This window comes from Malassezia vespertilionis, chromosome 1 (assembly GCF_029542925.1).
Source record: "Malassezia vespertilionis chromosome 1, complete sequence".
In the NCBI taxonomy this organism is placed as follows: domain Eukaryota; kingdom Fungi; phylum Basidiomycota; class Malasseziomycetes; order Malasseziales; family Malasseziaceae; genus Malassezia; species Malassezia vespertilionis.
Genome location: NC_079247.1, coordinates 1,143,989 through 1,156,449, shown reverse-complemented (window position 1 = coordinate 1,156,449; position 12,461 = coordinate 1,143,989). Strand labels below are relative to the sequence as shown.

At 58.5% G+C, this 12,461-nt stretch overlaps 8 protein-coding genes across 8 annotated transcripts; 5 read left to right on the top strand and 3 right to left on the bottom strand.

The window, feature by feature from the left end:
* Window positions 1-60: 60 nt before the first annotated feature.
* On the top strand, window positions 61-1,338 carry MET15 (adenosylmethionine cyclotransferase; the record flags this gene model as incomplete). The annotated part of the gene is made up of 1 exon (XM_056205510.1): window positions 61-1,338. One exon carries the CDS (start codon window positions 61-63, stop codon window positions 1,336-1,338), a length of 1,278 nt encoding a protein of 425 aa, XP_056061485.1.
* Window positions 1,339-1,481: 143 nt separating this feature from the next.
* On the top strand, window positions 1,482-1,861 carry cox5 (Cytochrome c oxidase subunit 5B, mitochondrial; the record flags this gene model as incomplete). The annotated part of the gene is made up of 2 exons (XM_056205509.1): window positions 1,482-1,485; window positions 1,521-1,861. The coding sequence occupies 2 exons, from the start codon at window positions 1,482-1,484 to the stop codon at window positions 1,859-1,861; spliced, it is 345 nt and encodes a 114-aa protein (XP_056061484.1).
* Window positions 1,862-2,242: 381 nt separating this feature from the next.
* On the bottom strand, window positions 2,243-3,817 carry CCT2 (T-complex protein 1 subunit beta; the record flags this gene model as incomplete). Its single annotated transcript, XM_056205508.1, has 1 exon — window positions 2,243-3,817. The coding sequence occupies one exon, from the start codon at window positions 3,815-3,817 to the stop codon at window positions 2,243-2,245; it is 1,575 nt and encodes a 524-aa protein (XP_056061483.1).
* A 116-nt stretch (window positions 3,818-3,933) lies between these two features.
* Window positions 3,934-5,023, top strand: MVES1_000651 (uncharacterized protein; the record flags this gene model as incomplete). The annotated part of the gene is made up of 2 exons (XM_056205507.1): window positions 3,934-4,948; window positions 5,001-5,023. 2 exons carry the CDS (start codon window positions 3,934-3,936, stop codon window positions 5,021-5,023), a joined length of 1,038 nt encoding a protein of 345 aa, XP_056061482.1.
* A 51-nt stretch (window positions 5,024-5,074) lies between these two features.
* On the bottom strand, window positions 5,075-5,839 carry MVES1_000650 (pyridoxal 5'-phosphate synthase (glutamine hydrolyzing); the record flags this gene model as incomplete). Its single annotated transcript, XM_056205506.1, has 1 exon — window positions 5,075-5,839. The coding sequence occupies one exon, from the start codon at window positions 5,837-5,839 to the stop codon at window positions 5,075-5,077; it is 765 nt and encodes a 254-aa protein (XP_056061481.1).
* Window positions 5,840-5,924: 85 nt separating this feature from the next.
* CTR9 (protein required for normal CLN1 and CLN2 G1 cyclin expression) lies at window positions 5,925-9,812 on the top strand (the record flags this gene model as incomplete). Its single annotated transcript, XM_056205505.1, has 1 exon — window positions 5,925-9,812. One exon carries the CDS (start codon window positions 5,925-5,927, stop codon window positions 9,810-9,812), a length of 3,888 nt encoding a protein of 1,295 aa, XP_056061480.1.
* A 12-nt stretch (window positions 9,813-9,824) lies between these two features.
* Window positions 9,825-10,673, bottom strand: SCL1 (proteasome endopeptidase complex; the record flags this gene model as incomplete). The annotated part of the gene is made up of 1 exon (XM_056205504.1): window positions 9,825-10,673. One exon carries the CDS (start codon window positions 10,671-10,673, stop codon window positions 9,825-9,827), a length of 849 nt encoding a protein of 282 aa, XP_056061479.1.
* Window positions 10,674-10,818: 145 nt separating this feature from the next.
* On the top strand, window positions 10,819-12,387 carry nop56 (Nucleolar protein 56; the record flags this gene model as incomplete). The annotated part of the gene is made up of 1 exon (XM_056205503.1): window positions 10,819-12,387. The coding sequence occupies one exon, from the start codon at window positions 10,819-10,821 to the stop codon at window positions 12,385-12,387; it is 1,569 nt and encodes a 522-aa protein (XP_056061478.1).
* Window positions 12,388-12,461: the final 74 nt, after the last annotated feature.

Genomic DNA, 12,461 nt, shown 5'->3' with positions numbered 1-12,461 from the left:
GTCGGATGCACAGACCGTGTACCCAGCGGAATGGATTGCAGCCTGCCCCCACCTATCATCATGGCATCGCACTTTGACACGCTCCAACTCCACGCCGGTCAAACCCCTGACCCTGGCTCAAATGCACTTGCCGTTCCGATTTGTGCATCCACCTCCTTTGTATTCAATGACTCGGCCCATGGTGCGGATTTGTTCGGGCTGCGTACGCCCGGCAACATTTACTCTCGCATTGGCAATCCCACGGTCGCTGTGTTTGAGGATCGTCTAGCAGCACTCGAAGGCGGTGTCGGTTCCGTAGCCGCATCCTCTGGCCAGTCTGCACAGGCCATGGCCGTGCTCTCCCTCTGCTCGCAAGGCGACAACGTTGTCTCCTCTCCGCTTTTGTACGGCGGCACGTACAACCAGTTCAAGGTGCTCTTCCCCAAGTTCGGTGTGTCCACCAAGTTCACCTCCAAAAATGACCCTGCCGAGTTTGAAAAGGCGATTGACAGCCGCACCAAGGCGCTCTATGTGGAGTCCATTTCGAACCCGCGCTACGAAATTGCAGACCTCAAAGCGATTGCCGACATTGCGCACAAGCACCAGATCCCTTTGATTGTGGATAATACCTTTGGTATGGGCGGATACCTCGTGCGCCCCATTGAGCACGGTGCGGACATTGTCGTGCACTCTGCGACCAAGTGGATCGGCGGTCACGGCACCACGATTGGCGGCGTCGTCATCGATGCGGGCAAGTTTGACTGGGCCAAGAGCGGCCGCTTCCCGCAGTTTACCGAGCCGTCGGAGGGGTACCACGGGCTCAAGTTTTGGGACACGTTTGGCGCCGCTACGTTTATCGCTTACGTTCGTGTCGTGTTCCTGCGCGACATGGGCTCCTGCATGAACCCCTTTGGCGCCTTCCAGTTGATCCAGGGTGTCGAGACGCTTTCTTTGCGTGGTGAACGCCACTGCACAAATGCACTTGCATTGGCCAAGTGGTTGGAGGCGCACCCGAAAGTGGCGTGGATTTTGTACCCCGGCCTTGCGTCGCACCCCTCGCACGAGCTTGCGAAGCAGTACCTCAAGCGTGGCTTTGGTGGTGTGCTTTCGTTCGGCATCAAGGGCAGCGCGCAGAATGCGAGCAAATTGGTAGACTCGCTGAAACTTGCGTCGAACTTGGCCAATGTGGGTGATATGAAGACCCTCGTCATTCACCCTGCCTCCACGACGCACCAGCAACTGAACGACGTCGAGCAGCAGGGCTCGGGCGTTACCAAGGATCTCATCCGTGTGTCTGTCGGCTGCGAGTACCTCGACGACATTAAAGCCGACTTTGAGCAGGCCTTTGAGCAGGTTTAAGTAGACATTCTTTCCAGCCAAAATTCAACCCGATGGCACGCTAGCACACCGCGCACCGTTTTCCGCGTGGCTGAACGCGGATTTGTTGTGTCGGCCGAATTTCTCTCGATTGCCAATCCAATCGCCCCCGAGCGTTTCCGACTATGCGTCGCTATTTGTCAGAAATGCGCAGGTTTTGCCAGCCACGAAACGCGAACGCCTGCCAGTTACTACCATGATTGGAAGTGTGCGTGCTGCTCTCCCCCGCCTGCACGCCCGTAATGCCTTGCTATCTGCTCGCTCTATTCACATTAAGAGTGAGCGCTGGACGCCATCTACTGTGCGGGACGGCAACATGTTGATCGAGCAGCAGAGCTCGATTCAAGCAGTTCGTATGCTGCCAAACATTGAAAACCGCTGGGCGAACCTGAGCAAGGAAGAGCAGTACTCGCTATTCAAATACATTGAGGAGGTGCAGCGCAAAGACTGGAAAGAACTTTCTCTTCCTGAACAAAGGGCGGGTATGTACTTTTTGTGTTGCTAACGATAGCCTACTTTATCTCCTACGGCCCGCATGGGCCCCGCAAGCTTGTGACTCCACCAGGCGGATGGCTCCGTGCGTTCTTCGGTACCTGCGGTGCGGTAGGATTGGGCCTCGGCATCTTCTACGTCATTCGCTCGTTAGGTACGTGCTGTCGACATTTGCTAACGACTAGGCAACCCACCACCCAGGACCACCTTGCCCGAGTACCAGGAGCAAGTAAGGGAGCGTATGATCGAGCACAATGTCAATCCGATCCACGGCATCTCGGCGCTTCACAGGGAGCAGCAGGAGAAGAGCAAACACTTGTTGTAACTCGGTTGGCAATCGTTGGTAGCAGCATACGAACACCTCTTAGTACCCTATTTATGCAGCGATATTGCATTAATGCGCATCGCGCCTGCGGGGTGTCGCACGTAGGATATCATCTACACGCAAAATCATTTCTGCAGCTTCGCTTGCAGAAACAACAATCTGCCGCTTGAGCTTGTAGCTTTCCGTGACGCCCGACTCGGCCATATTGGCGATATCGCCTTTGTCCAAGTCCAGGCCCATCTCGCAGCCGCCGTCGTGGTGCGCCGCGCGGAGCTTGGTAACCAAGTCGGCCGAGTCCAGGCCGGCATTGTCGGCGAGGATGGTCGGGAGCTGGCGCAGCGCCTGGGCAAACGCTTCGACGGCAAGCGACTTTTTTCCGGGCGTCCTGATCGCCTCTTCGTCCACAGCGTTGCTCATGACCATTTCGGCACAGCCTCCGCCGTAGGTAATGCGCGATTCCTTCACGGTTTGGCTCAGGACGCTGAGTGCGTCGTGCAGAGAGCGCTCTGCCTCGTCAATCATTTGCGAGGTCGCGCCGCGCAGCACAACCGTGCACGCCTCGCCCGCAGCAACGTTGGAAAATTTGATCAGCTTGTCCTCACCAATCATAATCTCTTCAATCTTGCCGCAGCGGCCGAGTTTGATCGACTCGGGGTGGTCAAAAGTGCTTGCGATTTCGGCGCCAGTGACGAGCGACAAGCGCTCCACTCCCTCGAAGTCAGCGTGCTCGATACACGTGATGCCAGCATCGGAGAGGAGGCCTTCTGGGTAGTTGTAAATGAGCTGCCGGTTGACGAAACAGTTGATCCCATGCGCCTTGATCCGGTCGACCTTGGCCTTCATTTTCTCGCGCTCTGCACGCTCAATCTCGGCGAGCTGTCCTGTGCTATCTACACGCACGCGCGCGCCAAAGATTTTAATCTTGTCTGTGTCCATCGAGGTATTTGCAATCATGATCTTGGCATCCTTCAGCTCTTTTGGCGCGTTCGGCATGATGCGCTTATCGAGAATGAAACCCTCGCTCAAATAACTGTCGGTAAGCTTGCCGCCAAGTTTTTTGATGATCTGGATATTCTCCAAATTGGTCGAGCCTTTGAGGCGCAAGATTGCATCCACGGCGAGGTTCGCAAAGTAATCCTTGGCCTGCGACAAAACTTTGCTAGAGAGTGTAGTGCGCGCAATGTTCAGCAGATCCTGGCGAAAAAGGGAGGTATCCTTGCTGTGGTCTACCGCAACTCCTTCTAGTGCGCGCAGTGCGGTTTTGCTTGCAATGCGGTAGCCGTCAACGATGACTTGGGGGTGCATGCGCGTTTCGATCATACGCTCGGCCTCGCGCAAGAGTTCGGCTGCCAGCACACACACACTCGTAGTCCCGTCACCCACCTCATCGTCCTGGACCTTGCTAATGTTGACCAAGATCTTGGCGGCAGGGTTGTCCAAATAGATGGACTTTAAGATCGTCGCGCCGTCGTTGGTCACGGTGATTTCGTTCGAGCCGATCGACTGAAGCACCTTGTTCATCCCTTTCGGGCCAAGCGTGCTTTTGACCAAATCTCCGAGAGCAAGTGCACCTACAAACGAGGAAAGGCGCGCATTCTCCGCGCGCTCCTGAGTGGCCTCTTCTGCAAAGATGGGCGCAGACATGGTCTCTTGCGAAAAAAAAGCCACCGGTGGCGCCGCGGCTACGCGTAGTGGCGACTTGGCCTAGTAGGTCACCTATTAAACATGTGGAGGCGCACCACGCAGCGTGCCAACACTGCATGCTATGGCGGGGCGAGCTTGGGAAGGATGCGTTGCCGCTCCTCATTCTGGATGCACTGGATGGTTACGTTTCTCCGGCATATATTGCATCAGAGCCTGCGATGCACGCGTTCGACAGGAGAGAAGTACATGCGCAGGAAACAGATGACGTATACGGCCCTGCGACGCTCTGTGACGCGGGCGCAGCCATTCAAGCGTACCGCGACCGGCACGGCACGCACTGGTGGACGCAACGCGCAGACATGCATGTATCTCCCGAGCTGTGGGCCAGAGGAGCGGCACTCGCGCGCGCAGCGCACGATGCAGATGACCCAGCATGCACGGTGTCTTTACATAGCCCCACATGGACTACCGACGCACTCGCGCATGTCTTGGTTCAGAATCGGTCGGATGAGCAGTGCACAGTATACTGGACGCTATCGCCTAACGTGACGCATGCCTACCTGCTTCCCTTCCGGAGCGCATTCCTGCTCACAGACCTCCTAGCGAACAATGCCAAACACGTCGGGATGCGCCCCACCGGCTTCGATGCACTGCTCGCTATGGTGCATGAGACACACGGCGTCGATGTTGTGCTGATGGATCCACCGTGGCCCAACAAGTCTGCACAGCGTGCACAGCGCGGAGGATACGCTACCATGCCCGATCTGTACGACCTGTGGCACTTGCGACCAGCGCTCGAGCCGCTACTGGCGTACAAACCTCTACTTGGCATATGGATTACCAACCATCCCAAAGTACATCGCTTTGTGCGCGACAAGTTTTTCCCTGGACTCGGCTTTCGCCCCATCGCCGCGTGGGCGTGGCTGAAGCTCGCCACGTCGGGCGAGCCGCTCTGCACCCTCGCACAGCCGCGGCGCAGGAAACCGTTTGAGCTGCTGCTGATTGGTGTGCACAAAGACAGCAGCGAGCGTGTTCCAGCGCACCAGCTCCTCGCCAGTGTCGCACTTGCCCATAGCGAGAAGCCGTATATTGCCCCGGCACTGCTTCGTGCTGCGGGTCGAGACCCAAAGCGTGCGGTGGTGATCGATCTCTTTGCACGCCAAACTGCCTGCGCGACAGGCAGTGACGCTTGGTATATCGGTGTAGGGAACGAGGCACTACGGCGTAATGCCACTGTATTGTAGGGTATGTGCGAAACTAGATGCCGAGCACGAGCTCGCGAAGAAAGTAGGCGTGTAAACGCGTATCCGACGTTAGTTCTGGGTGAAAACTTGAGGCCATCAAGCGGCCCTGTCGAACAGCGACAATGAGCGCGTCGCGCTGCGTGCCTTGCGGCGCGTTCGACGCAGGCAGCGTGCCGAGCACCTGCAAAGGGTGACGCGTCGCAATGTCCAGTGTCTCGGACGACGCGACAATTCTGGGTAAGGAATGCAGAGGCTCGGCGGCCTTTTGTGCAGGAGCCTGCATCGCCGCCTGCGGATCAGAAAGAAGCTGCTCCACCACAGGCGCGCGTATAAAAACGCCCGGAAACCCGCCGCCGCCAAGCGCGGGGATATCCACGTCTGACTCAAACGAGTACACCTGACTCCCAAAGCCATTCCGCCCCACTTGAATCGCCATTCCGCCCAGCAACCACTGACCGCCGCGCTTGCCACCGGTAGCGATCGAGGACAGCATAATCATGCCGGCGCACGTACCCCACACTGGTTTTCCCGCCGCAATCCATTCCTGGAGCGGTAAAAACAAGCCTGCATTCTGCAAGCCCAGCGAAATGGCAGTTGATTCACCGCCAGGGATCACGACGCCGTCGCACTGCGCCAGCTGCTCGACCGTGCGCACGGGAATCGCGCGCACAGGCACAGGAAACGACGTGGCATTCAGGGAGCAGAAGCGCGTAATGTGCTCCTGAAATGCACCCTGCATCGCGAGCACGCCCACGACGACACCCTTCTCCTCGCTCATGGCGTGCCAAAATGTCGACAGCAGGGCAAAAAACCGTGTATCACGTGATACATTGGCATCCGCGGCGCGCCGTCGCTTCTACCGTATGGACGGCGAGGAGCGTGTGAGCGCAGCGGCGATCGAGAGCCGCTCGCACCGGTCGCTCGAGCTTGTGCTTGCGACAAATGAGTCGATCACGATTGATCTGGATCCGCTGCCGTCACCAGAGGAGCTCGAAGTCGTGATTGAGATTCTCGTCGAAGAGAAGCCGCCGGCGTACTTTTGGACTGCACTCGCCTCGCGCTGTTGGAACCAGGGTCGGCGCACAGAGGCGGAGCAGATTGTGACAAAAGGGTACAATATCTTGCCGGTGCATCGCCCGAATGAAAGTACTTCGCTGTTTGCGCTGCACGCGGCATTCCAGCTCGCCGACGCTCGTGCGGCGCCCAAACTGCTCCTGGACAATGCACGCTACCAGGACTTGAGCGGGAAGCAGACCAAGCAGCACCATTTTCGCAGCGCGATCGAATCGCTGAACCAGGCCCAGTCGCTGGACCCCCAGAGCCCCATCATTGTACTCACACGTGCCGTGCTTGCTCTGGTCATGGGCGACAATGCGCTTGCGGGCAAGCTCTTTGACGCGACCCTCTCCAAAGACCCGATGCATGCGATTGCACTGCTTGGCAAAGCATGTGTCCTGCTGCGCACGCGCCAGTATATGGCCGCACTGCACATGTACCAAACCGTGCTGCGCATCGCGCTAAAGATGGACCAGCTTGCCGCGGCAAACAACGATACGAACCTCTGTTGGACGGGCCCCGATCCACGTATCGGATTGGGACTGTGCTTGTGGGGCCTTGGACGGCACGATACCGCGCGCCGCGCATGGCGCCGAGCGATGAACGCCACGCCAGAGCACCACGCGCCGCGACTCTTGCTCGGTCTGTCGCTGGTGAATGCCGCAAAACAAGTCCAAGCCTTGCCGCACGGGTGGTATGGCGCAGGGACGGAGCGTGCGGAGGATGCAGCGCGCCGCGAAGCCTACGCCGAAGGCCTCGTCCTCCTCCAAAGTGCGTGGCGCCTCGACAAGACCAATGCCATGACCGCGGTAAGCCTCAGCGCACATTTGCTCTCCCAAGCCACGCAGATCTTTGCACAAGTCCTACCGCCTGCCAACGACTTCAGTAGCGTGCCCGGTGCGCCCGACGAGGCGCAGGCGGCGGCTGCGAGCGGCGTCCTGGACCGTGCGCTAAAGTTGAGCGAACACGCCATCCAGTATGCAGACTCCAAGTCTCCTGTCATACAGGCCTGGCTCCAGTATGCCCACGCGCTCCATCTCAGCTCGCAGCTACCGGGGAACAGTACAGACCATGCGTTGCGTCTCCTGTCGCAGCGCTACTATGCACGCGCGAGTGAGGAACTCGCCAAGACGCCCAACCTGCCCGGCAAAAACGACCAGGACACGTTTCAGCACCAGCTCGAGCATGGCCTGGCGCTTGCCACGCTGGGCCTGGCGCAGCTGCAAGCGTCGACGGCAGAGCCACTGGCCGCAATCAATACCCTCGAGGCTGTGCTTGTACGCCCTGGCACCGGCTCGAACGACTCGTACAATACAGAGCTGAGTTTGTTTGCCGCACTGCTCTATGCACAGCCGCAGCCTGGCGCGACGCCCCAGCAGCTCTTGGCGGACCGCAAAAAAGCGCGAGTGTCGCTTGACCGCACACTGCGCCTGGTGGACTCTGCAGAGCGTCTCTTGCACAGCAAGCAGGACGACCAAGACAACTCACTCTTGCAGGCCGAGACGGCGATCGCAGCCGAACACCTGTCCACCATGACGCTCTCCGCCATGACACTCTTTGGAACCGATCCACGCGTCTACGCACTCCTCGCTTCCCTGTTTGCGCCGGGCGATATAGACCGTGCAGTGCAGTACAACACACGCGCTTTGCACCTGGCCGAACAGCGCAAAGGCACCGCCGCACTCCAGGCCGCGCTCCAGCTGAACATCGGCGCGCTGTGGGTTCTGCACGGCGCCGCTCTGACGCACGCGCCGAGTGTGCGCAAGGTGGACGAAGGTGCATTGCGCAAAGGTATCGAGTATTTGGAACGCGCGTTCGTAAGCGCCGATGCCATACCGTCGTCGCCAGAAACCGACGCTGTGAAGATCTTGGCCAACTACGATCTCGGCCGCGCATTCGAGGCGAGCGGCGACGTAGGACACGCGGAAGAAGCTTACCGTGCTTTGGTCGCAGCGCATCCAGAGTACGCCGAGGCACGCGTACGGCTCGCTGTTCTTGCAGCCAACTTGGAGCAATCCGTGCAGATCGAGGAGAACGGGACGAGAAAGGCGGCGCGCGACGTTGCCAATGCGCGCTTTAAAGAAGCGCTCTTGAGCGATCCAAGCAATTTGGACACGCGCGCTTCTTACATCCGCTTCCTTGCCGGAGAGTACCCTGCCAACCGGCAAGCTGCATGGCCAGCCATCAAGGATATCAGCGCCCAGCTCTTTGTCAACCCAGATGTGGGCAAGACAGTGTTTGGCAGCGCCGGTGCGGCGCGCCGCGTCACGGAAGAGGCGCGCCACGACGCTTGGGTGCTTAGCGTACTGGGCTGGACGTACTACCAAATCGGACTGCACACGCCCGCAGGCCCGACGCAGCGCGAAGACAAGACCAAGAGCATGTACCGCGCCGCTGACTTGTTCGACAAGGCGTTGGGCGTGCATCCGCAGTGTGTCTTTGCCGCACAGGGCCTGGCAATTCTGCTTGCCGACGATGCGTTGGGTGATGCGTCTGCTGCGCCAGAGGCTGTGGAAGAGCGTCGGCGCAACGCCGCAGAGGACGCCGTCGGCGTCTTTGGCAGGCTGCGCGAGGTGCGCGACGACGCCAGCGTGTATGTGTGCCAGGGCCATGCATACATGCGCTGCAACGATTTGGAGCGCGCCGTGCATGTGTACGAATTAGCGCTCACGCGCCACCATAACGAGAAGAATCCCATGGTGCTGCAGTACCTTGCGCGTGCAGAGTACGCGCTTGGATTGCGCCAAAAGGAGTTTGCGCTTTTGGAGCAGGCCGTGTGTCATTTGGATACATCTGCGCAGCTCCTGGCCATGCGCGGCGACGAAAGCGGAGAAATTGAGTGCAAGCAGATTGCGTACAATCGTGCGGTGATGGCGCAGAAAGCGCTGCAGATGCTGTACGACCTGCCCGTCGAGCAGCGCGGCGCGGCGCATTTGCAGGAGGCCATCGGCTGGGTGCGCGACGCACAGCCCGTCTTGGAAACGCTCGAGGATGCGGCAAAGAAAGGCCAGCTCTTGTACATCACCGCCGAGGTCGTCGAGCAGCGCGCCAAATATGCAGAAATCTCGCTGTTGCGTCAGGCCGAGAGTGTCTTGGAAGAGACGCGCACGTACGAGGAACAGCACCAGCAGCAGCTTGTACAGCTCAACGAGAAGCAGCGCGAAAAAGAAACGCAGCTGCTCGCGCTGCGCCGCGAAAAGGAAGAGGAGCATCGACGCCGTGCAGAGGCAATCGCAGCGTCGCGCCGTCGTGCGCGCGAAGAGGCGAGTCAGATCGAGTACCTTCCCGAGCCGAGTCCCGAGCCCAAGAAGCGCAGTACGCGTCGTAAAAAGGCGCCCCAGCCCCAGCCCCAGCCCCAAACCCAGCAAGAGTTTGTGGCGGAGGAGTCGAGTGAGGAGGACGCTCTTTTCCGCGAGGACGAAAGCGATTCGGATAGCAGCGATTCGGACGCGGAGCAAGCAGACACGCCGCAGGACGTTCAAGCAGAGCACACCGCATCGTCTGCGCCTAAGAGCACGCGGGAAAAGCTCGCCGAGCTTGCACGCCAGCGAAGAAAACGCAAGGACGATGAGGAGAACCCGTCCAAGAAGCGGCGCAGCGACAAGGAGCGCAAAGAGCACAAGAAACCGAAACCGAACCCCGCGAACCCCGCGGAAAACGCTACGATCGACTCGGACGAAGAAATGAAGCTGTAGACTCTATAGTAGCTAATCGCGCTCCGCGAGGCGCTCCAAAACCTGTCCAATCTCGTTTTCGTTCAGCGTCCGGAATCTCCGCTCGAACTCGTCGCCCTGCTTCGCGACTGGGCCGCCAACAAGACCGACTTGAATTTCATTCGCCTTGAGTTCCTGTGCGAGGACCGTGTTCAGCGCATTTACAGCCATGTCGAGCAGATCGTCGCGGCTCAAGTGCGCGCTTACTTCGGCAGCCTCAACCATGGCCTCGTCCGCAGGCGATGTGGCCGCATGAGGACGCGTCGAGGGAGGTAGGGAGGGGTGTGCGGAGCGCTTAAACTGCCTCTCCAAAAAGTTGATCGCTTCGGTCTGCTTTGCCCCGCTCGCCGTTGCGCGAAATCCCTCGTAGTGGCCCGCAGGATCGAGCTTGAAAATCTGCGGCGCGCTGTCCTGCTCGTCATCAAGACCAATAAGAATCATGGCAATGCCCAGTGGGCGCATGGCGGCCTTCTGCGTGTATACTTGGTTGATATTGGCCAAACGCTTCGCGAGGAGGTCCGGAGAAATGGGGTATCCGTACTTGTACTTGTACTCGGCCGCCTCGGAGCGTGCGCGCTGCACCTGGGAAAGTGCATCCGACTCACGGCCCGTGATCACACATCCAATCTCGGGAGTAAGCGAGTAAATGTGCGTGACGGTGGAAGCGTCGATCAACTTGTCCTGCACCTTTTTTTGCGTCGCAATCACCACAGAATCGCAGCCACGCACTGCAACTGCAGTGATTCCAGCAGCATTGATCGCCTTAAATGCATACTCAACCTGGTACAGCCGGCCCTCGGGCGAGAAGATCGTCAAGTGACGGTCGTAACTGCTGCGCGACATGGTCTAGGGAAGAGGTCCGTGAGGCCTACGCGTCGCTGCGCCTGATCGCGCATCGGCCGACAATGCATCACGTGGATTTTTTTGCTGCCGGGCCATTCGCGCTGCATGGCGAAAAAGTGGACCACGACGACGGTTGCTCATCGCGATGCCGGGAACACCGACTCATGTGCTCTTTGAGAGCGCTGCAGGCCTTGCATTGTTCAAGGTGGATCAGTCAGAGAGCATCGGCTCACAGACGAAGCAGGTGCAGGAGGCGCTTGCGGACCTGCAGGCGTTCGGCAAAATGGTCAGGCTCGTGAGTTTCAGCCCTTTTACGAGTGCTCCGGAGGCGTTGCAAGGATGCTTGGATATCTCCGAGGGCATTGTGGACGACCATTTGCGCTCGCTGCTCACGCTTAACCTGCGCCCGGAGGGCAAGAAAGTGAAGGGCATCGAGCTTGGCGTGGCGGACCGCAACCTCGCCAGCTCGATCGTGTCCGACACTGGCATTCCTTGCGACACCGGCGAGACCTCGCAGGAGCTAATCCGTGGCGTGCGCCTTCATGCAGACAAAATGCTCAAGGGTATGATGCCTGGTGATCTCGAGCGTGCTCAGCTGGGTCTCGGTCACTCGTATTCGCGCTCCAAGGTCAAGTTCAACGTGAACCGCAGCGACAATATGATTATCCAGGCAATTGCACTGCTCGATACACTCGACAAGGATGTGAATACATTTGCCATGCGTGTGCGCGAGTGGTACGGTTGGCACTTTCCAGAGTTGGTCCGTCTCGTGCCGGATAATATTACGTATGCGCGCCTCGCGCGCTTCGTCAAGGCCAAGGAAGAACTATCGGAGGACAAGTTGGAGGAGATGACCGAGATCCTTGAAGGCGATGAAATTGCAGCGCAAAACATCCTGGATGCGGGGCGTGCGAGTATGGGCACCGAGATTGGAGAGTTGGACATGATCAACATCGAGAACTTTGCCGATAGAGTCGTGCATTTGGCTACATATCGCAAGCAGATGCACGCTTACCTTGTGGAGAAGATGCACCTTGTCGCGCCGAACCTTTCTGCACTCATTGGTGAGGTGATCGGCGCACGCCTTATTTCGCACGCTGGCTCGCTGACAAACCTGGCCAAGTATCCGGCGTCCACGGTACAGATTCTCGGGGCGGAAAAGGCGCTTTTCCGTGCGCTCAAGACAAAAGGAAACACGCCCAAATACGGTTTGATTTACCACGCATCTGCTATTGCGCGCGCCGCTCCGAAGAACAAGGGGCGCATGTCGCGCTTCCTTGCCAACAAGATTAGCATTGCTTCTCGCATCGACTGCTTCTCTGAGATGCCGACGACCAAGTTTGGCGAGGTTCTTCACCAGCAGGTGGAAGAACGTCTCGAGTTTTACGAGACTGGTAAGCCCACGGGCAAGAACAGCGATGCGATGCACAAGGCGATTATGGCTATGGAAGAGGAGGCTGGCGATTTGATGGATGTCGAAGCTGAGGTAGACGATGACGATGACAGCGACAGCGACGACGACAGCGAGCCTGCAGCGCCCATAAAGTCAAAGGAGAAGAGCAAGGCGTCCAAGAAGGACAAGAAAGAAAAGAAGTCCAAGAAGTCCAAGAGCAAGAGCAAGGACAAGGACAAGGCCAGCAATGTAGAAAAGGCTGCAAAGAAGGCTGCAAAGAAGGCCAAGTCCAGCTCAAAGGACAAGGACAAGAAGAAGTGATGCGTGTGCAGCGCACGAGTCGATAGTCTCCCTAGTCCCTTGTACCAGTAGCATGCTCCTCCACACATGCACGT